Consider the following 23,793-nt stretch of genomic DNA (forward strand, 5'->3'; position numbering starts at 1 on the left):
CAGGTTAGTTAATCATCTTTATAAATATCAGTTGATGTTCTTGCCTCAAATGCGGTGTGTCAAGGAGATGGTTCTCAATGTATTTTTTTTTAGATATTTATTTTATTTATTTATTCCCTTTTGTTGCCCTTGTTGTTTTATTGTTGTAGTTATTATTGTTGTTGTTGTTGTTGGATAGGCCAGAGAGAAATGGAGAGAGGAGGGGAAGACAGAGAGGAGGAGAGAAAGATAGACACCTGCAGACCTGCTTCACCGCCTGTGAAGCGACTCCCCTGCAGGTGGGGAGCCGGGGTTCGAACCGGGATCCTTATGCCGGTCCTTGTGCTTTGCGCCACCTGCGCTTAACCCGCTGCGCTACAGCCCGACTCCCTCTCAATGTATTTTGATGACAATATTGCAATTTAGCTGTTAAGGGCTAGGGTTAAATAGAATATGTATATTTCAAAGAACAAAACCTTAAAGTTATTTTAGGCATGATCTCATTTATCTTTTTGTTTTATGGAATTGATAATTTGGTTTCTTATAATTTGTATCTTTATTCTGTAGTTCAAAAAAGAGATCAGCATCATTCAAGTCTTTCTGATTAGTTTGGGCTTATGTTAAATATTCAGGAATATGAAGTTGATTACTAGTGAACCTAAAACTCTCCTAGAACCCCCTAAAACATGGCCTTGGGGATCGATAAGTTTTTCTACATTTTCTTTATTACTATGAATTTTCTCTGATTTAATAATCAAGTTTAAGTTCAGTTTTTGCTCCCTATCACAACAGTGACAATCTGGCATTTGACCTCAAATTGTACTCTTTTGAACACACTATTAGACTCAAAGTTGTTAACGTCCTTTCACAGATTTTCTTAAGCATTCTTTCATATAATGTAGTTTTTTACACATTACAAATATTGTTTAGAGATAGTTTTCTATTTGTTGTTTACAGTTCTGCTAGTTTTGAAAGTGTGCAGGGTTCTGTAGCTGTTGCCAAAGTGGAAGCATAGAGCAGCCTGCCAACCCCCACCGAGATCTCTCTGCTGCACCTTTGCTGACAAACTGCCCATACTGGAGCCTCTTCACAACAACTGACCGATCCAGTTTTGCCTTTTCCAGAATGTCATATATAAATGGACACATGTTTTGTCATTATTTGATTTTTGACATGTTTGTAGCTTTTTTAAGTTTGCAGTCTGTATGTTTTTAAAAGTGGCACTGAATATTGATTTTGTAAAGCTAACCTTATATGTAGCCACACACACATACATAAAACTGATAGACATTCATGCTGCTCCTTAGAAAATTCTTTCACACACATTGTTCCAACCTCAGTAATCCTATGAAAGAGATAGCTGTCCTGATTCCCATTTTTCAGGTGAAACAATTAAGACTTAGAAAAAGATAAGTAACATTTGAAATTTACACGTGTATATAATGGTGATAAAACTGGGCATTAAAGCTGAATCTTGTGGTTTCAAATGTAGCAGATTTTTTTTGTGATTATATCATGTTCTCTCATACAAATATTACCAACAACCATTACTGATTTGGGAAATGCTCTAATGTGTAACACTACATTCCTAGTATATTTTCCATGTCCCATTAGACTTAAAACGTTCTACTCTACTTTTAAAAATGTGTATATGCTAATAAGCATTTTCACAAGCCGCTGTCTTAGCTGGCAAGATAGCCTTCCTGCGAAGGGCACTTGCTTTTCTGTGTGCGTAGGCTTGAGCTGCCAGCACCATCTGGGAGTACTAAGGCAATGGCAGAAACTTTGGTGATGTGGTGTCTCTCTTGCCCTCTGTCTCTGCCTCTTGATTTTAAAAAAGTTTGCCTGGAGCTATGAAGCACAAGCAACCCAAATTAAATAGCAGCTTTATTTTAAACTTCATTTCAGAAATGGAACTAACTTAGCTTGTGCAAGAAACATTTACACTTGGTAGAAAAATGTCAAATGATAGTTTCAATAGCTTTCTTTATCTCCTGTATACCGATTATGATGCTAGTTTTACTTAATATAATTAGGGTAATGTTCTTGTGTTTTTATGACAATTGGCATATTAAAGATTTTTTTTCTTAATTTTGGCAAAGAAGGGGAAACTGTATGATCAATAATATGTAATAGCAAAGCTATCACAAGTGTTGAATTCAATTATATTTTAGCATATAAGCTCCCCCCACCCCCAAATTCCTTCTCTTATTAGATTGAGGGGGCAGGGGGAGAGAAGCACGATTGTAACAGGAAATTCTTTAAGCATAAATCATGTTTTCGGGACACAACCAGAACAGCAGAGGCAACAATAAAACCTTCCCTCGGCAGTGGGAATCATTTTCAGACCACATTTTAGATTCCGTGGTGCAGAGTCCTGGCTCAAAGTTTTTTTTTTTAATTTATTTGTAGCACAGCTGTCAAATAAAACAGTAACTAGAAAACGTGTTCTATCAAAAGAGGGATATTCTAGTGCCTGTGGTAATATTTGATATTGGTGTGTGGAGAGGTGGACTGGTATTATAGGAAACAAAAAATAAAGGTTGAGGAACACTTATAAGATTATCAGAAAATAATTCACCAAAAAGAGCAGCGGATATTTATATGCTGTGATTTATTTAGGAGGAGTGAACCTCAATCTCACAGCAATAACAAATATTGCTGGGGAAGGCTGTCAGGACAGGAAAAAGTAAACTTAAGGAAAAAAAGAAAAAACTTCCCAGAATTTTGAGCCCAAAGTATAAATTGTATGGATTGAAGTTATTTCATGCTAAAATATAAAACCTTTTTGACATAAATACTGAAACATCACTCATTTCTGCCTTCTCTGATGCCCAATCTATTTATTCTATTTTTATGATTCTTTATGATCCTACCTGGGTCTTTTGTAATGCTTACCACTGTTCTTATCTGCATATCCGCTGTGGTTAATTTAATAATGGTTCACGTGGTTATCTGGTGTCTTACCACCAGACTAGACAGTAAAAATGCTGAAGGTCGGCACTGTCTGTTTGCTCACACTATAGTCATGCAAGAAGGCCTGGTGCCTTGCACTTAGTAGCTGTTCAGTAAAAGTCTGTTGGATGAAAAGTAACTTTAGGAGCAAAAATTGAAACATCAGGGCCCTTTGTTGCTGTTGTTTAAAAAGAAGAAGAAGAAAGCACAGTGACTGTACATTTCCCTAACACTGACATTCCAGATATCATGATCACTTAATGAGAATTTAACAACTGCATTTTGGAAAATTCCACCATTCTGTTTGATCCATCTACTTTTTTTTTTTTTTTTTTTTAATATGAGTTGGAAGTTAAGTAAGTTACCAAGTGAAAGGCTCCTGCTTTGCTAGTCTCCTGCTCAACAGAGCACTTGAGTTTCCTTTCCCTCTTGTACCTAGCCCACCTGACTCCTCTCTCATTCTGATGACCCTCTGAGTTGATAGGAGCAAGATTTTAAACGGATCAACTCCAGAGAACCTAGTGAAATCACACCTGTAGTTTCCATGCTCCCAGCAGTTTGATAGAGGCTGAGGCAGAAGTCACTGTACATACTAGGCCAAAAGTATAGTTATGTTTTTTTCTCCCCTGACATAGTTGATTAAATAGTGATTTATACGATTGTTAGAAAATGGGAATAGTTCCACATCGTTGCCACCACCACACATCTGTGCCCCTCCTGCACCCCCTACAATAACCACTACAAAAAACATTGTCACAGTGTGGTGTGTTCAGTTCTTCCAGTGGTTAAGAACTCAGATTTCACCTTCCACTTTCTAACCTTGTAATAAGAATGTTGCTTTTTTTTTTCCCTCCTTCTTTGTATTTAGCAATCTAACTTTTGTATTCTTTCTAAGGCCCACCTCTTATCTAACCCCACTCATTTGTCATTTTGTTGTTCTTAAACTGGAAATAAGAAAATTACTTTTTCAAGTTTAATTTGCAGTTTTTCTTTTTTATTCTAAAAGGCCTTAAGTCCTTCTTATATTCTTTATTGATAAAAGCTAAATTTTGCGGAGAGATGTTTTGATGTTAATTTGAAACAGTAAAGAAATTGAGAAGTGGGCATTTTTTTAACATTTAATAATTTTAAAACCTGCTTTCAATGGTCTATTCACAGGAGACAAAAATGTATTTTATTAAGTTTGTAATTTCAGATCAAAATGAACCTGATTTTAAAGTTACTCTTAGTAGGTGATAGGTCAGAGTAAAATTACTTGATCTTTATCAGATCTTGATGAAATATATTTCACTTTGTTTCTAAATTTGAAGTCTGTATCTAAAGTTTATTAAAATCAAGAATTAAAAAATATTGCTAACACTTTTAAGTTATATTTATTATCTAGGGAAAAAAGGAAATTCACTTAGTTTTACTTGAGACCTTAAACTTTTGAACAGGTTATGATGTAAGCCATGTTGAATGTATGAACTTTTTAGGCATATTCATTTTATTTAGCTTACTGGTCATTTTTCTTAAACATTTAAATTATATATTTATGACCTCACAAATTCTTATTTTTAAAAAACCATGCTGAGCATTGGAGGATAGTTATCCTTTTTTTCTTAATATTTCATTTAATGAAAACACACACGTGTACACACACACACACACACACACACACACACACACACAGAGAGAGAGAGAGAGAGAGGGAGAAGTGGGAGAGAGAAGCACCAGACCACTGCTCAGCTCTGGTTACAGTAGTGATGGGGAGGGGCACGGGGAGAAGGGTTAAACCTAGGACCTTGGAGCCTCAGGCTGTCTCCCTGGCCTGAGGAAAGATATCCTGTGACATTCACTTGTACATTCTATAGATAGATATTCCAAAGAAAAGCATTAGATATAAATAGTAGGGATGGCAGAGAAAGGCTGATATATATATGAATCTTTATACACTAGCTTGTGTGAATTATAAACACCACAGGTAACTGAACACCAAAAATGATGTAGACACCATATATGATTCAACAGTAAAAGTTGGGGGCCTTTTTCTTACAACACTCACTTCACAAGCAGTTCATCCAATGTTTGAAGCCCTGGGTCTATAATGTTGACTGGGTCCCTTTCCACCTTTCTCAACAATTACCATTAGGTATATTAACAGAATCTTGGCTTCATCCTCATCTCCAGAGCAGCTGTTATCATTCAAAACAAAGAAAACATGTTCTGGTCCAAACTACAACCACAATAAATCACTTATTTTATTAAAATTTCTTTCTAATTGGGGAAAGACATTCTGCAAAGTGATATTAATCTTGTATTGATTACTTATGAAAGAAGTAGAAACACACACAGTAGATTATTAGCTTAGAGACAGTTATAGTAGTAAGTCTGAATTATACAATACTTGCAGAGAGGCAACTAAATTTTTGTTTTGCATCATATAGAGTAACTTAAATGATTCCAAATAAAGATTCTCTTGGGACTGCTTTAATTGGTAGAAATAATTCATTTGTAATTTATAGTAACTATGTATAAAGATATCATGATCCTTGGATATTTTTCATGGAAATAATTTTAATATTTGCCTTTCACAGCATTACATTTTTTGAAAATGTTACATTGTTACACAGTCCCACTGATTTTTATTGTTGTTCAAAGAAAACTTTTAGGTTGAACCAGATCACATTTTAATTCAAGTTTTGACATCAGAATCTGAGCTAACAAAGATTGATTATAGTCTAAGTTAGATGGTCAGTAGAAACTTGTTTTATTTCCACAATGGTAACTTTAAAGTAAGTAATTTCTGCATTTCAGGAAAATTGATCCAAGTGGTGTTTGGCCATTGGGATGTCGTCACTTGCCTCACTCGTTCTGAGTCATATATTGGGGGAAATTGCTACATTCTCTCAGGGTCACGTGATGCAACCCTCCTGCTCTGGTACTGGAATGGAAAAAGCAGTGGGATTGGAGATAATCCTGGCAGTAAGTACGATTTATTTTATAAGCTTTTTTTTTTTTTTTTTTTTTTTTTTTTACAGCTGATGTATATATGAAATTTTGTGGTAATGTCACTTTTTTCATTATGGTAAAAACGAAACTAAAATAGCAAGTAGTTTTAAATTCTTTTACTTCAGATTTAACAAAACTCTAAACAGCCTCCCTATTAACATTTTGTTCTGATCTAAGCATGAAATCTCATTTTTCTTATTACAAGCTTTTCTTATGATCTGAAAATGCCAGTTCTTCATTGAAAATGACTATCACCAGATAAAAATGTTTCACTCAGAAACAATAAGACATAACATAAAACATTAATCACGTATTACTCTGTTTATTGAATTTTTATTTTAAAAAAGAAAAAAAAATCATGGTAACAAAGCAGTCCTTATAAAAATATGCTTTTATTTACACATTAAAAGATTAAACGAGGTCATAAAAGGCCAGTATAGAATATTCAAATTGGCATTTGGTCTTTCACATGGGAAATGAAAATCTTCACCAACAGCCTCTAACATCTTTATGAAACTATGCTAAAGGCAGTAAAAACAACAATGTGTAACCATTTAAAATTGTAATTCACAGAAGGCAAAAAAAAGGAAACAGCTACCATTAAAACGAATCGCACACAGCTGCAGAAAAGAAATGGCTTTAGAAAAACACGTTAAAAAGTAGGAAAAAAACAATTAAAAGAGACCACCTGAGAAATGAGAATCTAATTAAAATGATTATGGCGGCACTGAGGAGTTCCTGCAAGAATAACTTTAGAGTCTTTTACTTCATCAAGGAGAGCATTTTAGCGGCTCTTCAATATTTCCGGTTTCTTAATCTAAAGCAAGTTGGAGTGTATTTGGCTATGAACGGGCCACGTTGTTCCTGGTTACTTTACCTTCACCTTATACTGTGGCTTTGACTTCTGCCACATAGTCTCTGTTTATGAAACAGTCTGAATCTGTTGCAGTCCATCATCTTTTGGAATAAGTTCTTAAAACTGTGCTTAGGAAATGTGTGTCATTTCTGTGAGAGTGAAATCTTAGTTGGAAACTAGTACGATTTTAAGTTAAGTACATACCAAGCATTTTCTCAGGACCATTTCTGGTTTCTAGGTATTTTATTTGCTGGGATGAGTGACCCACATTTGTTCACTAAAGTTCTACTGTATGTTTTATATTAATCATAACAAGGTTCATTCCCTCCACAGGGAGACTATTAAAAATAATTTTAAGTTTGAGAAGATCGCACTTCGATATACATGGTAGAGGGCATAGCACTGAGTATATGTCACATTTAACAGTTGTATTTACTATAAGTGATGGTATTTTAAAATATACGATTTTCAGGCACTTTGCTTTTCATATTCTCCTCAAAAAGTGCAGCATATTCCTCTCAAAGACCTCCATCCTGGCCCTTCTTCCTTTATATCCTTTACGATGAGTGACCACTTTCGATTTCTTGTTTTCCGATTTCTATAAATTCAAGAACTAAGATTCACTAAATTGTCAGTATACCAGACAATCTAGATTTCACATAGATCACAAATATACCATCTTGTTATTTATTTCAAAGTATTTAGAGAGAAATTTTCTCTTGGCTCAAAGATCGTATACACACACACACACATACACACACACCCTCTCTCTGTCACACACACACATACCCTCTCTGTCACACACACACACACACACACACACACACACACACACACACAATTTCACAAAAGATTTTTTACTTATCTGACCAAATCATTTTCTCTGCTATGTGAGACCATCACCATTGTATGTGGAGGGGATGGGATACGGAGCTCTGGTGGTGGGAAATGTGTAGGATTTCACCCCTCTGATCCTGTGGTTTTGTTGATATTTTCTATATTTTATAAATGAATTTTAAAAAAGTAGCTAATGGCTTACTAGTCTGAATTGTTTGCAACTGCTGTTACATTTCATACATTAAAGTATATTTTAAAACTAGAAATGTTCAGCCTTTTCAGAATACACACACACTTTACAAACCACCCTAGAAAATGTTTATCTTGCCTGTCCTCTGAAAAATTGAACCAAATAGAATTAACCAAATTTTGGGGTTTGAGATAAAACAGATCTAACTTCTAAGCTCTACTGTGATTCTTCTGTCTCTTCCATAAAATGAAGGCAACAGTAGTTACTGACTTCAGGTGTCATCAGAAACCCATTGAATGCTTACAGCAAATAGATGTCCACAGACACTATCATGATGGCGTTAGAATACATACTATATTTTTCAGAGTGCTTCATCGATAGCCTCTCATTGCTGGTAATAAAAAGAAAAATAGAAGAATAACATAACATTTAATAAAATTTGTAGAAAACTATAATGTATCTTGACTAAATTAAATTATCCATTTCAAAGTGAGCCTCATCCTTTCTGGTCCTTTTAAAATGTCTGCTGTCCCAATTTAATTTGGCGTTAGCTTTGAAGGATGAAGCTTGTAGAAAGAAAGATAGGTACTTTTTTTATACAATGAGAATGTCCACACATTAGAACGGAAAAACAAACACTGCAGTCTAAGCTTTTCAAATGAGAATGACAAATAAAAACACAGACATATTTACCACGTTGTGAGTAGTGTTTCAACCATTCAGGCAAGCTGTTTCAGATTTTCAGATTATTATAAGCTTCTGGCTCATTGTTGACTCCACGATATAGCCACTGAAGTCTGAGCTTGAAGATGAGAAATTTTAGGTTCGGCTTACTCTTAGTCCTGCGTTTTGTCTCTCATGGATATGTGACCATAACACAAGGATCTAGCTACACACAGATGTGTGTGTGCGAAGACAGATGCAACACACACACACACACACACACACACACACATTTGCAGTGGTCTAGAAGGCACACAGTGCCTCAACTTCTTATATTTTGACTTTTTCTTTCTCTTTTAAAGGGAAAATGGGTAAATGAAGGAGATCTGGCACTTACATTTTGTAGTTTTCATTCATGTATTTAGCTTCTTGTTGTTGTTTCCAAAATAATGAGTGTTAGCTATTAATTTTGCTATCCAGGGTCATAAGTTTAAGCCATTTTCTACAAATCTAATACTAGTGCTATCTATAAAGTCGATAGTGATTTTTTTAAATCATATTATCTGACATTATGCACATTGCTTGGGCAAAATTGGGTTAATACAAAGTGAACAAAACCTACACAGGGTCTAACTTGGAACTTTTAAAAGGATGTACATTTTTATGAAACCTGCCTAGATTATGTGGCAAAGTCTTGCTTTCTGTATAAAAAGGATAATTTTTCCTCTTTGACTTTATTGTCTTGTAGTTATCTCTTGTGCAGTGCAGTTTTTTTTTTTTAATGTGAATAAAGATAAGCTCCCATCAGATAGTGAATTTTGCAAAATAAAATTAGCTAAGGACATTTCAGTGAAAGATGCTCTCCACGGAAGCTTGCTCTCTGTTCCCCTGTGCTTTGTGCTTTACAGCCAGCACAGTTTTCCTGAAATGTTCTCTCTAGAATACTCTAGCCAGACAATACATTTCCAAATTTTGGAGAAAATGTACCCTGGTGCATGCAGTCAGTATTTAAAACATATGGAAATGATCTGACAAGCAAGATAAAAACACACAAAATGGGTATATATATATCCACTGTTTGCTATTATATTGATAGGTCATAAATTTAAAAAGTAAGTACTCCATAGGCATTAAAACATAAATGCTTACGAAAGGTTTTTAGATTTCTGGGTTTTTTGTTTTTTTTTTTAAGCACCACTGATTAACTTGAGAAGCATCAATGGTGGCTGGTGGCTGATGGCAAGGGTGTTGCCTGTTGTATAGATGTGTATGTGTAGTATTTCAGTAAAGTAGTTTTCCATTCTCACATCCTGGTTTTAATTTGACTGAAAGGTGGCATTTTTTTTCAAATTATTTGCAATCAGACATGCTAATCTATGTCAGCTTTCTCCTTTATGAGAATGGCGTCTACTGAAAAAAAAAGTTTTTTTTTCATTGCAGCAAGAATTTGTTCTTTTAGAATATTTCAGCACCATTAATTAGAGAGAAGGTTTTATTAAGCATACGGCTAACACTAACAGACCACAGAGCTGTTTTTTAAGTACTGTATGCCATAGCTGCTCTGCTTTTTCTCTGTCTAAAACTTCATTTTGCTGTACTCTCATCAATCACTTAAGTCATTACCGTAAATTCTACTGTTGTTAATTTTACTGGTATCACCCTAATGAGACATTCCTGCTATAATTAAAAATGAATTCTAACTTTAAGGCATTCTAAATTTTTTTCTAATGAATTTAGAATGATCTTGCTATATGACCATAAATACACAGACTACTCATCAAGTCGGTAAGAAAAGTGGGATCATACTATGTCCAGGTGTGAGTTATTTACTGGTTATCTCTGTGCACATGTGCTTATGCATATGTATATTTTCTGCACATATGTAGGAATCATGTTCTTTTTTTACCGAAAGCCTGCAATGTTTTACTGACGCTACCATGGAATCCTTATTCTTTGTCTTGCCAAAACAGAGGTGGGATGTAGCACAGCGCTACTCTCCATAGGAGGTGTCCTACAGCACCATCTGCTGGATGCATTTGGAACTGAATGTTAGCAAATCTGAAAACTAGTACTCTTCAGGTGTCTTTTGTTTGTAATTGTTTGAGGTGGGTTACTCATGGCTCACAAGCAAGAAGATAGGTACAGATGTTTGTTTCTAAAAAAAACAACAACAAACTTTTTTTTTCTTCTTTGTACCACCGAAATCTTAACTTGGCTTTGGAACTGTATAAATTTCAGGAGGAAAGTGAAGATGGTTTAATACCTAGTAAACAAAGCACCACTGCTAGCCATGAAATAAATGTGTTGATTACAGGTAATACGGTACACTTGGAGGAAATCTGATGTTTCAGGTTCCTGAAGCTCACTGGATCCTCAGTGTAAAAGCCGTGTCTGAAAGGACTAGCTTTTTAGTGTCTGCTGTGCAACTCCTGATCTTATTCTTTGTCGAGAGCATGGCTTCTCGTATGCACCTCATTAGAATGTTCCTCGTGGCCCTACTTTGGGGTTCATTGCTGCACTAACACTGAGGCTCCCTTGTGTTTTCCTTATTTCCTTGGGGAAAAAAATCATCAAATTGCGTGCGTTGGCAGTGCGTTGGCAGTGTTCAAGTTCAGGTGACATTAAAACTACATCTATGAAATTCTCCAGAAGGTTCAGGATGTTTAGTGCTTCGTGATGTAATGCAGGCCCTCAAGTTCCAGCAAAACAACTCTGTATTTACTGCTTCTAACTAATAGTAGATGTGGTAAAAGGAATTATATTCATATGGCAAATGAATACAGCCTTAATGTGCACCATATGCAGAGTGCTGGGGTGATGTGCCAATATATCACATTTATTTACCTTGTTTAGTTGCAGAGAAAAAAATGACTATACCATCCAGTCCCATAGGCTGCAGCCATATAAATACGAGAACAGAACTGGTGATTTATCTCCTCAAAATGAGATGGAATATCTCCCAATGTATACTTTAATAAACACACCCCAAACAGTTACTGTCTAATACTTTATTCTCAGATAGGAAACTCCCTCTCAGACAGTCGCTGGAATAATCTCAGAAGGCACAGATCCCCTCTCATCAGCTTGCTGTGTAACCACACAAAGGAAATCCTGAATGCGTTTTCTGCAACTGAGAGACAGTGCGCGCTGAAATGACAACCTACTTCCTTCCTCTTTAAAACCTAAAAGTGAGAGTCCTCTACTTTTGGAATAGTATGTGTGGTACTTGAGAAGTACTAAGAATAAATTTAATTAAGACCTCCTGGAATTAAATATTAATGCCTGGTTTTACCTCTCTCAAAAGAAAAGCCCTAATTCATTAGAGAAAACTTGTCTGTACGGCAGCTTGTCCACATGTACCTCACATTATACTTTCACTGCTCCTAAGAATTTATGAGACCCATTTCTATAAGAAGTTACTTACATGCCACTGAGGATTTCTTTTACAAAGCAATAATTATCCGATTTTTTTCAAGCAAATTTTCCTACATTTAGATGGGTTTGGTCAGGCTCCAGACTTTGGATTTAAAGTGGTTTTTAGTTAGTAAAAACAACCTTAGAATTATTTTTATTCCTCTTAACTTGAAGCTTCATAACTATTGAGATTTTTAGCTCTTCTTTGCGTAGCTCCTTACTGTACTGAGAGGTTGTTTTGTTTCCATGTAGTGAGTGCAATCAGTATATTTTCTCCTTTTTAAAAGTGGAGATTTGGGTCAAGGAGACAGCATAACTAAGGTTATGCGGAAGACATTCATGCTTGACACTGAAATCCCAGCCTCAATGTCTTTGTTACTGGATTTTGCATAAGTTCTTTGTATACTCTTTGCATAGTGACTCCTTGCCACATACATGTCTGTAAACATTTGCTGCCGGCTAGTAAGTTGCATTTTCATTTTGCTGGTGCTTTTATTTGTTGGGAAGAGGTTGTTTTAGTTTGATGTAGTCCCAGTTGTTTGTTTTTTTGTTTTTCCTGCTTTTGCTCTAGGTATCACACCCGGGATGTATTTACGAGTGAAAGACAGGAAGACTGTCCTTTTTATCAAGATGTTATTTTATGTATCTTTAATAAGTAACCTTAAAATGTTAAGAAGGACATCTAACAGTTTTATGTGAGTTGGGTTTACAGGACAATATCAAGAATCCTACTTTTAGTGTTAAAGATCAACAATATGGGTAAAATTTTACTTCACTGACTTATCTATATTCTTGGAGGCAGAATGTTTTGTTTATGTTACTAAATACCCACATATTCCCATAGGAGCTATCTATTAAGGCCAAAGACAAGTTCCTCTGTGAGTAATCAGCAAATGACTGACTTAAGAGAGTGGGGGGGGTAGCTTAATTTTATATGTCCACATAATGAAGTAATGTTCATCTTATCAACATATTATGAAATTGTTTTAAAAAATTTTAAATTATCTTTATTTATTGGATAGAGACAGCCATAAATCAAAAGGGGGGAGTAGAGAGGAAGAGAAACAGACACCTGCGGCACTGCTTTACCACTCGTGAAGCTTTCCCCCTGCAGGTGGAGACGGGACTCAAACCTGGGTCCTTACACATTATAACGTGCACTCAACTAGCTGCACCAGCACCCGACCCATGAAATTATAATGTTGATGTGAAAAGACAAACTACTTTTAAGGTTTATTATGAGAGAGAGACAGACAGACAGATAGATACCAGAGCACTGCTCAGCTTTGGAATATGTGGTGCTGGGGACTGAGTTTCAAGCATGCAAGTGTGGCATTCCAATACGCTGAACTATCTCTGCAAGGCAATACACAGGAATGCAGAAGATCACCAGAGTGTGTGTGGAGTGTGGTGTCTTTTAACTGTCACTACACGTCCACTTTGCATTCTAGTTATGTATAAGAAAAAGTCAGGAGTAATAACCAGTAAAACGTTAGCCATGAGTATTCATAAATAGTAAGGCTTTCATTTTCTTCATAATTCAGTAAATTTCTGAATACTTTATAATGAGTGTGTGTTACTTGGAAAATCAGAGATGAGATTTTATTTTGGGGAAGAATACCGAGTTGTTAAAATGTACCTTCACTTCCTTCTGTAGACTCCTAGATAGTAATAGTTGCAGCAGAATTTACATGAAGTGTCAGGGGAACTTGAAAAGTCTAAGAAAAGGAGGAATGGGAGAAATCAAAATGTAATTTTTTTTTTTTTTTTTTTTAGAAATTAGGTGTATTTCTCCTTTATAAGAAATAAAGATAATTTGAACCATCTGTAATCGGCGTTTATGTAGCACAGGATTAGACAGCACACTTTCCCTGAGAGGAGTGCCTGCAGAGAGGTGGGGAGTACCTCCAGTACTCCACAGCCACTGTTGCCTTACCACCGTGCCCACCAAACACTGCTCCTGGGTGCTCACTTCACATGGGCACTAGCCCAGGCACTTCATAAACCCAGGCTCACAGGCCTGCTGGCTGCCACTACTGACCTTGTCAGTTGTGTGGTGTTAATGTTACTTGTTTTCTAGATGAGGCACAGAAAGGCAACTAAATAGACCTTATCAATCTTACTACAACTATGAGAATTTATCCAAGGGAGGCCACTCACACAGCTACCTGTGCTGGAGCCTGGCTTCAGACTTGGACACACTGAGCCAGAGGCATTGCTTTTTATTTTGTCATCACCAGAGCTTCATAACTCAGAGCTGAAGGAGGAGGGAGGGAGGGAGAGGAAGAGAGAGAGACTCAGAGAGAGAGAGAGAGAAGTGTGTGTGTGTGTGTGTGTGTGTGTGTGTGTGTGTGTGTGTGTGTGTTTGTGTGTGTGTAGGGTAACACACCACATCACCATAGCTTTCCCAGGGCTTCACACCTGCACAATGCCACTGCTTCTGGTGGACTCTTCTTTCCAGATAGGAGAAAGAGGAGCAGAGAGATCCCACAGCACTGCTTCCCTGTTGTATGACACTCCTGCCTGGTGGCTGGTGCCATCACTTTGAATCCACTGCTCTGGTGGCTTCCCTCCCCCTCCCCTCCCCGTCCCCTCCCCTCCCCTTCCTCCCTTCTTCCCTTCTTCCCTTCCCTTCTTCCCTCTCACCACCCTCTATTTTACTAGACAGGACAGAGAGAAATAGAGAGAGGTGGGGGATTTAGAGAGGGAGAGAGAAAGACAGATACCTGCTTTACCACTCATGATAATGTGTGCACTTAACTGGGTCCTTGTACTGAATCTTTAATTTGATTTAATGAGGTCAATACCTGTAGATAATTTGATGCAGCCTATCTAACTCTCAGTATTTTCAAATAGAAGAAAAGTTACAACCCAGGAATTGTTATTTCTAGCAACATCATCTTGCCTTACATGAATAATCCTAATACTATTTACAAGAGGAAGCTACCAAATTTTCTACCTGGTGGTTATCACAGTCTAAATGTGGTGATGACTTGTTTCCTATAGTTAGATGTCTAACCAAATGAACTTTTTTTTTTCACCAAAGAGATCATGTTGAACTGATAAAATCCACTAATTTGCAATGGGGGGGGGTAGTGAAGATGAAGTGAATAGAAAAAAGTCAAGTAATTTCTCTTTGCATAATAAAATATAGTAATTCCCACTGAAAAGTTAGGAAATAAATGGAAAAAGTTTTTAAAAGATTTCCTAGCCAAACTCATATCTGTTTCCAAAAGACCATTTCCTTTCTTGATCTATCATGAGGTGAACCACATGAGAAAGCTTAGTATTCAGTTCTCATGTATTTTGTAGTAGATTGTGATTACAATAAAGCAAAAGCCACGTGCAAAACAGAAATATCCATCTTTAGGTATTGATTTTTATATATTTAAATGAGTCAGTGTATTCTTAGTAATAGATTTAGGTTTTTTTTTTTTTCTCCTAAAAGCAGACCTTCTTTTCAATATGAGTACTCTTGAATTTTTTTTTTAACAAATCCACATTTCACAATAACAACAACAATAATTACAACAATAATAAAAAGACAATAAGGGCAACAAAAGGGAAAATAAAATTAAAAAAAAAGAAATTCAACTATACTACATAGTTTGTGTTTCAATATAGTTTTGATATTTTTATTTATTTCCCCTTTTGTTGCTCTTGTTATTGTTGTTATAGTTATTGTTATTGATGTCATCGTTAGGACAGAGAGAAATGGAGAGAGGAGGGGAGAAAGATAGACACCTGCAGACCTGCTTCACCGCTTGTGAAGTGACTCCTCTGCAGGTGGGGAGCTCAATATAGTTATTGACCTTTCCAACTATAGGTATTTACAATTTGTAGTTTTATAGAAAGATTGGCAAAACCTGATTGAACCACCATTTAAAATCAAATTGCTTATTAACACAAGGTCATATTTTTACCTTTCCTTGTTTCCATACTGCAGTAATTATTATACATACTCAATAAGTATTAAATGAATGAACAAATAGAATGTTAATTTTTGACCCAGGAGTCTTCTAAACTGATTAGTAAGTGAAGACCTAGTTTTAGTTTTACAATACTGAGAACAGGGAAATTTGAAGTGTCCTTCAGTAAAAATGGTATGAAGAAAATGGTGAATGAAAAGGTACAATTCCCTTTCTGCTTCTGACAGCAAATTCAAATTGCTGATGAGACAGCTGTCATTTTAAAGCAGTTTAATTTTTCATAAGATCAAAGAGATGATACCAAAAATACTAAGAATTATTCAGTGCAACTCAAAATTTGCCATAAATGCATGCCAGTTATCTAGTTAGCTTTTTTTTAAAAAAAACTTTTATTATTAATCCCCTTTGCCTGAATGGAGACAAGTACTTTGAAGTAGTTATCATATTGGACATTGGTAAGCAGGATACTAGAGAAATTACATTTTCTTTTTCTCTTCTTTCAGGTATAATTTTTAATTTTAAGGAGAAATGCTGTTAATGTGTCTAAGACACCAAAGAAAAGTGTTTAACAAAAAACTATTGCTATTCTGCATAGTGGTGTGAAAGCATTTCAACTAACATTATACACATAGGTCCAGTGTAAACACAAAATATGGTTATTTTCTTGGGTTGCTTAAATGCATGTTGGGTAACTAACATTGTGCAGGGTCGGTGCTGATACTCAGCGGGATGGACTGAGAAAAGCACATCTGTATAAACTGATGCACTCTGGTGTTCAGTGCAGTATTTGGACTGTCTTTAATCTCCTTTGACTTGTTCGTCTTCCTCTAAGGCCTTCCATACAAACACACTGAGTATCCTTTTCAGTCCTCGGTTAGGATTTGCATCAGCGGTCATAAACCTGCTCTCTGGACAAAGACATTCGTCCCTTTGAAGTAATTGCTCAAGCTTTTCAAAGTAGTCCAAGAAGTCTATCCTCTTTCTTTTTTTATTTTTCTTTAAGAAGAGTTTAAAGTGTAGCCCCTTGAACTAGCAGCAAGATAGATTTTTTTTTTTCTCTCTCTCAGCTTTATTGAAAGCCATGATGCTTTTTCAAGCAGTAAGACTTTAAAAGGTTCTTAAGGGAATCTGTTCTGCTTTATGATCTAGCATTTGGTAGATCCTGCTATCTCAGAAAGCAAAAGTGTTTGTGTCCATTAACTATTGCAAATGCTTATCAAATAATTAACTTGATGCTTTTCAGAAGGCTCCCCCCACCCCATATTTATTCAGTTTAGAGGTTTCAGTGAGAGATAGCAGTGGCTTTGGAGGCTTTGAAAAGTGTCTTCTTCAGTTGGCTTTCCCCCTAGGTATTAACTCTGTGAGGGCAGATTTAGGTGAGTGCAGCAGAGTGGGCTATATGGTTCCCAGATTTGGTGTCCAACTCCAAACAAATATACAGATAAGTAGGGCGTTTTGCCTCTCCCTTCTGTGGCATGTTAGAGCTCAGATTCTGCTTGAGCCGGGATGATGTATGACAGTGTGACTACAGAGAATTGGATTCTGTGAGCCACACAGAAAGCCTGTGTTCTGCTTCTGATCATTCTCTCTATCCTTGGTAGTTTCATTCCAAGTGGTTTCTCAAATCTCTCTTGAACTTGGACATTTCAGATCTGTCGGATTTAAATCCCATAGTCACATAATCCTGTCTCCTGTAGTGAAACTTTGGTATTTAAAACACTTGGTTTTACTGGAGTTTATAAAAATCCAGTGAGTATTTATTTGAACGGAGAAAATATAAGGAATGACGAATCTTCACAGCATATTATAAAGCAGTGACCAAGTTTAGACTTGGAAAAAGACCGGAAATAACTTTCTATAGAAGGAATCGCTCTCCTTGTGTGCTTGTGTGTGGACATCCTGGAGGCCATTTGTGTGCACTGATTTCCTAGAGGGAGGAAGCTGAGTAGTAGTCTTTTCCCTGGAAACCCAGTGTTTGTAAAGCCTATTACTTAAGAAGAACTCAGTGATCTTAAGTTTACCCTTATGCTTTTAATTTTTTTGCTTTTCTTTCCTTTTCCTCTCCTGTGTTTCCTGAACTGTCTATCCTGTTTCCTGGGTTTGGGAACATGTTGCCAAACTTGGAAGCCTAAAGCTTTATCACTGGACAGTTCTTTATTTAAAGATCAGGCCTTAGGAAAAGAAAAATCTTTGTTCAGTTTTGAAATTATGAAGTGTGTGTTCTGTTTTATGAAGGAAAAAGTGGCTGGCATAGTAGAGATTTTTGGAACCCAGTATATTGTAAGTACTTATTTGCATGGATCTTTACTGATAAGAATCTTCATGGGTTTAAGAATGCTTGCATCTCACCCCACTCTGTGGGATTAATTACGAGGCTTCCTAAACTTAACTTGACAGTCATAAAAAAAGTCACACTCTTCCAACTTTTTTTTTTCTTTTTTGTTTTGCCTCCAGAGTTATTGCTGGGGCTCAGTGCCTGCACCACAAACCCACTGCTTCTGGAGGCTTTTGCTTCCCTTTTGTTGCTGCTGCTGTTATTATTATTGCTGTCATTGTTGGATAGGACCGAGAGGAATGGAGAGAGGAAGGGAAGACAGGGAGAGAAAGATAAGGCACCTGCAGACCTACTTCACCACTTGTGAAGTGACCCCGCTGCAGGTGGGGAGCTGGGGGCTCAAACTGGGATTCTTAGGCTGGTCCTTGTGCTTTGCACCATGGATGCTCAGCCCACTGTGCTACCGCCCGACCCCCTTCCAACTTTTTTCCGTTAAAAAAAATAGAGTTGAAAGGGGCCAGGTGTGGTGCATATAGCATGAGGCGCAGGAATCCTGGTTCCAGTTCCCAGTTCCTCACCTGCAAGGGGGTCACTTCACAGGCAGTGAAGCAGGTCTGTAGGTGTATCTGTCTGTCTCCCTCTCAATTTCTCTTTGCCCTATCCAAGAATAAAAAAAAAAGGCGGGGGGGAGGCAGGTGGTAGCGCAGCAGGTTAAGCACAGGTGGTGCGAAGCACAAGGATCAGAGTAAGGATCTCGGTTTGAGCCCCTGGCTCCCCACCTGTAGGGGGTTCACTTCACAGGCAGTGAAGCAGGTCTTTCGGTATCTGTCTTTCTCTCCCCCTCTGTCTTCCCCTCCTTTCCATTTCTCTCTCTCCTACCCAACAAAGACATCAATAACAACAACAATAATAACTACAACAATAAAACGAGGGCAACAAAAAAGAATAAATAAATATTAAAAAAAATAAATGGCTGCTAGGAGCAGTGGATTTGTAGTGCTGGCACCAAGCCCCAGCGATAACTCTGGAGGCAAAATATGTATGTATATACATACATATATATTCTTAGATCTACAAAACTAAATGTTAACACTGACAGTGTTCTCTGGAGCCACCATTTTCCATCTGCCCTTTGTTTTCTTTGGCTTATATTTGGGCTGCTTTCAGTTACTGTCAGTTTTTGCCTTCAATACTTGACTTTCCACTGAGACCTTCCAAGACAATTCAAGTGCAGACACAAATTTTATCCCAAAAAGGGACAACTTGTGAAAACAAACAAAAGAAGGAACAGTCACACTAGAAATGTATTCCTAGATCTTGATGATTTTAGTTCCTGGTTATTATAAATGTTACCTCTGGCTGTAACTGGACATCAGTTTCAAAACACCATAGAAAAGCATGCTGGGTGGATATAGAGCATCTTTGGATGGGAGAACCATCAAGTGGTGTTAAAACACTGGTAACTTTCTAGAAAAACATGATCACCAGGGTATCATTTGGACTCAGTATCTTGCACCAGGATTCAGTCATCACTCCTAGCAGCCATTCTTTTTGTTGGATAGAGACAGAGATATGAGAAAGATGGGGGGTGAGAGAGACTGACCTGCAGCCGTTCTTGTGAAGATTCCCCCTGCAGATAGAGGTCAGGGCTTCAGCGTGGGTAATGTATGCTCTCTACCAGATGTGCTACCTGCCACCTGACTCCTAAGTGTGTGTGTGTTTGTTTTTTTAATATTTAATTTTGGTTTTTATGAAAGAGAGAAGCCACCCAGAGTTCTCTGGCATATGAGACAATAGGGATTGAACCTAGGATCTCGGGCATGCAAATCACATGTCCTGATGGGATACCTCCTCAGCCACACACATTCTAGAACTCATTTCTCATTTTCTGGCAAAGCACATCTCTAACAGAAATTAAAGTCATTGAGGTTGGCTTATGTCAACTGCTTCTTTAGCAATTTTCTTTTTATTGGGAGGTTAATGGTTTACAGTACCATTGTTGGCACATGGGTACCATTTCTTATTTCCCCGGGTAGTTGTCTGTAAAACACTGTCTCCTCCAAGTTGGGTCCGTCAATGTGTGCTAGGACCTGCAAGCCTGCCTCTCTCTTCAACCCCTTTTCTGCCATCCTCCTTCTCCAGAGTTCTTTGTTTTGATGCAATACACCATCAGTCCAAGTTTCACTTTGTGTTTCTTCTTTTTGTTCTTGTTTCTCAAGTTCTGCCCATGAGTGAGATCATCCCATATTCATCCTTCTCTTGCTGGCTTGTCTCACTTAGCATAATTCCTTTAAACTGCAGCCAAGATCAGGTGAAGAAGGTGACTTCATCATTCTTAATGTTTGAGTAGTATTCCACTGTGTACATATACCATAGCAACTTGTTGTTATTTTCTTTAAAAGAAAAGTTATTACACATTGTGTCTGGTTTACAAAATTCCAAGTAAACTGTAATTAAGGTATTCCTCCCCAAGGAACTTTTCAAACTTAGAAGAATCTAGTGAAACCAAGTCCCTGGTTCCATTTGTCTCCTTTGTCCCCTGGCCTTTTTATCTGTCCTTTGAGGCCTCCCTTTATCACTAAGCCAGCAGTCTAATCACCGTTTGACTACAGCATGGTCCCCTGTGACTTAACCCTCACTCCCTAAGTACCTCTAGTCACTAAGAGCATGAAGGACACCATGGGGCAAGCACTGTGGTGATTGTGTGCTGCCTCCAGACAGGAAGCAACAGCAGGCTTCAGGTGAAGAGGGGCTGGTGCACAGAAACTAGGCTCCTGTCGTCTTGTGAGAAGATCCATGAGTATCTGCTAGTCATGGGTCTGTTTATTCTCTGATACCTAGTTCCCTCCCCCCCTCACCCCTGCTCCAGAAACACATAAGCATGCACGTGCATTTGCGTGAAGTCTCAGAGCACCTATTGATCCATGACTTTGGAGCACAGTACGTTTCTGTTGGATTTCTCCTGACCTGACAGAGATCTCTGTCCTCAGAGGGCATGACTGTTTTGAAGAGTCCCAGTGTTTGGGGTGACAAGGCCTCTTTCCTCAGTTGGTGGTAGTGACCTACTTCCTGGGCACATTTCCCCCTGTGGGACACGGTGCCATCTGTCAATCATAGTATCATCCAAATGAAAGAAACCCAAGATGTTAAGACTGCTTTTCTCCAGTTCCATTTATAAAGGCTATTTGTGGCTTTGCCCTCAGAAACCATAAAAGTAGAGAGGTAGTTTAGTTTTAAAATAAGTGTTCTTCAGGCTAAATATGGGATTCAGTTCATCCCTGTGACTTGGCACAAGTCACACTCATTATTGTTTCTGCCTGTGGAGGACCATTCAGCATGTGGGTTTACTCCCAGCCAACCATACTTTTCTCATCCACCTGTGAAAACGTTTTGAAATATGTCCAGTTACTAGATATTTCTCCTGTCTCTTCACCTCTTTTTCTTTTTTTCCTTTTTCTCATTACCAGTAAACTGCATGTAAAGGTTTTTTGTTTTTTGTTTTTTTTTTTTAACCTTAGAGCAATATCCTTTGATTTCATGTTATGAAATGTACAAGCTTACTGTCCTCCTTGCGTGTGTGTATGGGGAGGGGGGCAGAGGCATGACTGCCTTTCTTTTTAAATTTTTTAATATTGATTTATTCCCTTTTGTTGCCCTTGTTTTGTTGTAGTTATTATTGTTGTTGTTATTGATGTTGTTGTTGAGTAGGACAGAGAGAAATGGAGAGAGGAGGGGAAGACAGAGAGAAAGACAGACACCTGCAGACCTGCTTCACCGCTTGTGAAGCGACTCCCCTGCAGGTGGGGAGCCAGGGACTCAAACCTGGATCCTTACACTGGTCCTTGAGCTTTGCATCACCTGTGCTACCGCCCAACTCCCATCTTTGTTCTTTTTAAAATTTACTTATTTTGCTGCCAGGGTATCTCTGGGGCTTGGAGCCTACACTGTGAATCCATTGCTCCTGATGGCCATTTTTTTTCCATTTTATTGGACAGGACAGAAAGAAACTGAGAGGGGAAGGTAGAGTGGGGAAGAGGAAGATAGACACCTGCAGAGCTGTTCTACTTGTGAAGCAGCTCCCCTGCAGGGTAGGGAGCTGGGGGTTCAAACCAGGATCCTTGTGCAGGTGCATCACTACCCCCCCCCCCCCCCCCCCCCGTCTTTGGAATGTCGACTTAAGTCAGTCTGGTATATATGGCAACCCACAGAGTACCTCACAGAGGCTTTTTGGAAAGTATCGGAGGCACTAAATAATGCACTTTTTTTTTTTTTTTTTACCTCATTGTACCTGTTGTTGATGATGATCTTGTAAGGTCAGCACACTGAGCAAAGTGGGGTCTTCCAGTTAGAGCATATGTTTTGAATCTAGTCTGAAAATAGGAGTTCTGAACAATTAAATTAAAAGTTCAGGACTCATGGGAACTAGGAACAGGTTGTTGAGCCTTATATCCGAGTAGAAGGCCGTCTGTTGCATGAACCTCACTTGTCATCTTTTTCCCTCAAGGTGAGACCACTACTCCCCGGGCCATTTTGACAGGACACGACTATGAGATCACCTGTGCTGCCATCTGCGCTGAGCTGGGCCTGGTGCTGAGTGGCTCTAAAGGCAAGTCTGACTCCTTCCTTAAAATGAGTGAAATCACTACTCATGGACTTGGCGCCTTTTTCTCTAAAGCTGTGCTGTCTGCTGTGGCGATGACTAGCCTACCATCTGTGTTTAACTAATACTGAATAAAATTCAGTACCTTGATGATGGGACTAGCCACACCTGATGTACTCAGGGCTCACCAGCAGGGAGGCTGCCATACTGGACAGTACAGCTACAAAGCAGGCCCGTCACTGCAGAAAGTTCTGTTTAGTTCTGTCACACAGCAGAGCTCTACAGAGTGAGGCAGGAATGAGGTGCATCTTTGTGTATTTGTTTAATCTTCTGGAGTCTTGACTGGGCTGCCTTCCATCTCCTACAGACTCCTGACCTCATCTGTTTTAACTTTCCAACCTCAGAACAGGGCAGGAGCCAGGATGGCATGGAAAGTGGACTGGAAAGGTAGTCCAGCTTGTTGGCTGGGAGCTTTGCCCAAGTAGCATCATCATATATTTCAGCCAAAGATATTAAGCAAGCTTCCAAAAGCACACACAACAAATCAGGACTTGACCAGGGACAAAGCTGTTTCCAATTCATGGATTATTCCGTCTTAATAGTCTATCCATCTCTCTGCCCAAGTTGAGGTCTGAACACATAATGAATGCAGGCTTAAAATCTCATGTCTTTTTGGCTTATCACATGGGGAAGCAGAGTGTATGAATCATTATCTCTGCGTCTTGAACCGCAGTTTAACTAAGGAGACTTGCTAAATATTGCAAAGTTGACAAAAACAAATAGTAATAATGACAGTTTTATAACTACTGAATATTTTTCACTTTTTAATGCCCAATGATTTCATATATCCTGAGCTAGTATACATTCTTGGATGGTGTGTGATCCCAACTGGACACGTGAAGTGAGCCTGTCCCATCACAGGCTCGCCTCATTTTGCACAAACTGAGTAGCAGACATGTAGTGACCACTCACTGACTTTAAAAGAGGAGATGGAGTTAGTCTGTGGTCATTATGCACAGTTATTTACACAGTCACTTGTGGACTGAGGGGCTTGCCATGAAGTGTGCTTGGGGCAATTATTTTGATAACTGAAATTTGAACCCT

The 23,793-nt window shown here is 38.0% G+C and overlaps 2 protein-coding genes across 4 annotated transcripts in view; one reads left to right on the plus strand and one right to left on the minus strand.

The window, feature by feature from the left end:
• LRBA (LPS responsive beige-like anchor protein) overlaps positions 1-23,793 on the plus strand; it is a 554,160-nt gene that overhangs the window by 524,403 nt on the left and 5,964 nt on the right. For all 3 annotated transcript variants that reach the window (XM_060178956.1, XM_060178957.1, XM_060178958.1), the window contains 2 exons: positions 5,731-5,898; positions 22,594-22,695. In XM_060178956.1, coding sequence (XP_060034939.1) covers positions 5,731-5,898; positions 22,594-22,695 — 270 coding nt within the window. The remainder of the gene's footprint in view (positions 1-5,730; positions 5,899-22,593; positions 22,696-23,793) is intronic.
• MAB21L2 (mab-21 like 2) overlaps positions 1-23,793 on the minus strand; it is a 384,237-nt gene that overhangs the window by 209,120 nt on the left and 151,324 nt on the right. The gene's annotated exons all lie outside the window — the stretch shown is intronic.

Source organism: Erinaceus europaeus, chromosome 19 (assembly GCF_950295315.1).
Source record: "Erinaceus europaeus chromosome 19, mEriEur2.1, whole genome shotgun sequence".
Lineage (NCBI taxonomy): Eukaryota > Metazoa > Chordata > Mammalia > Eulipotyphla > Erinaceidae > Erinaceus > Erinaceus europaeus.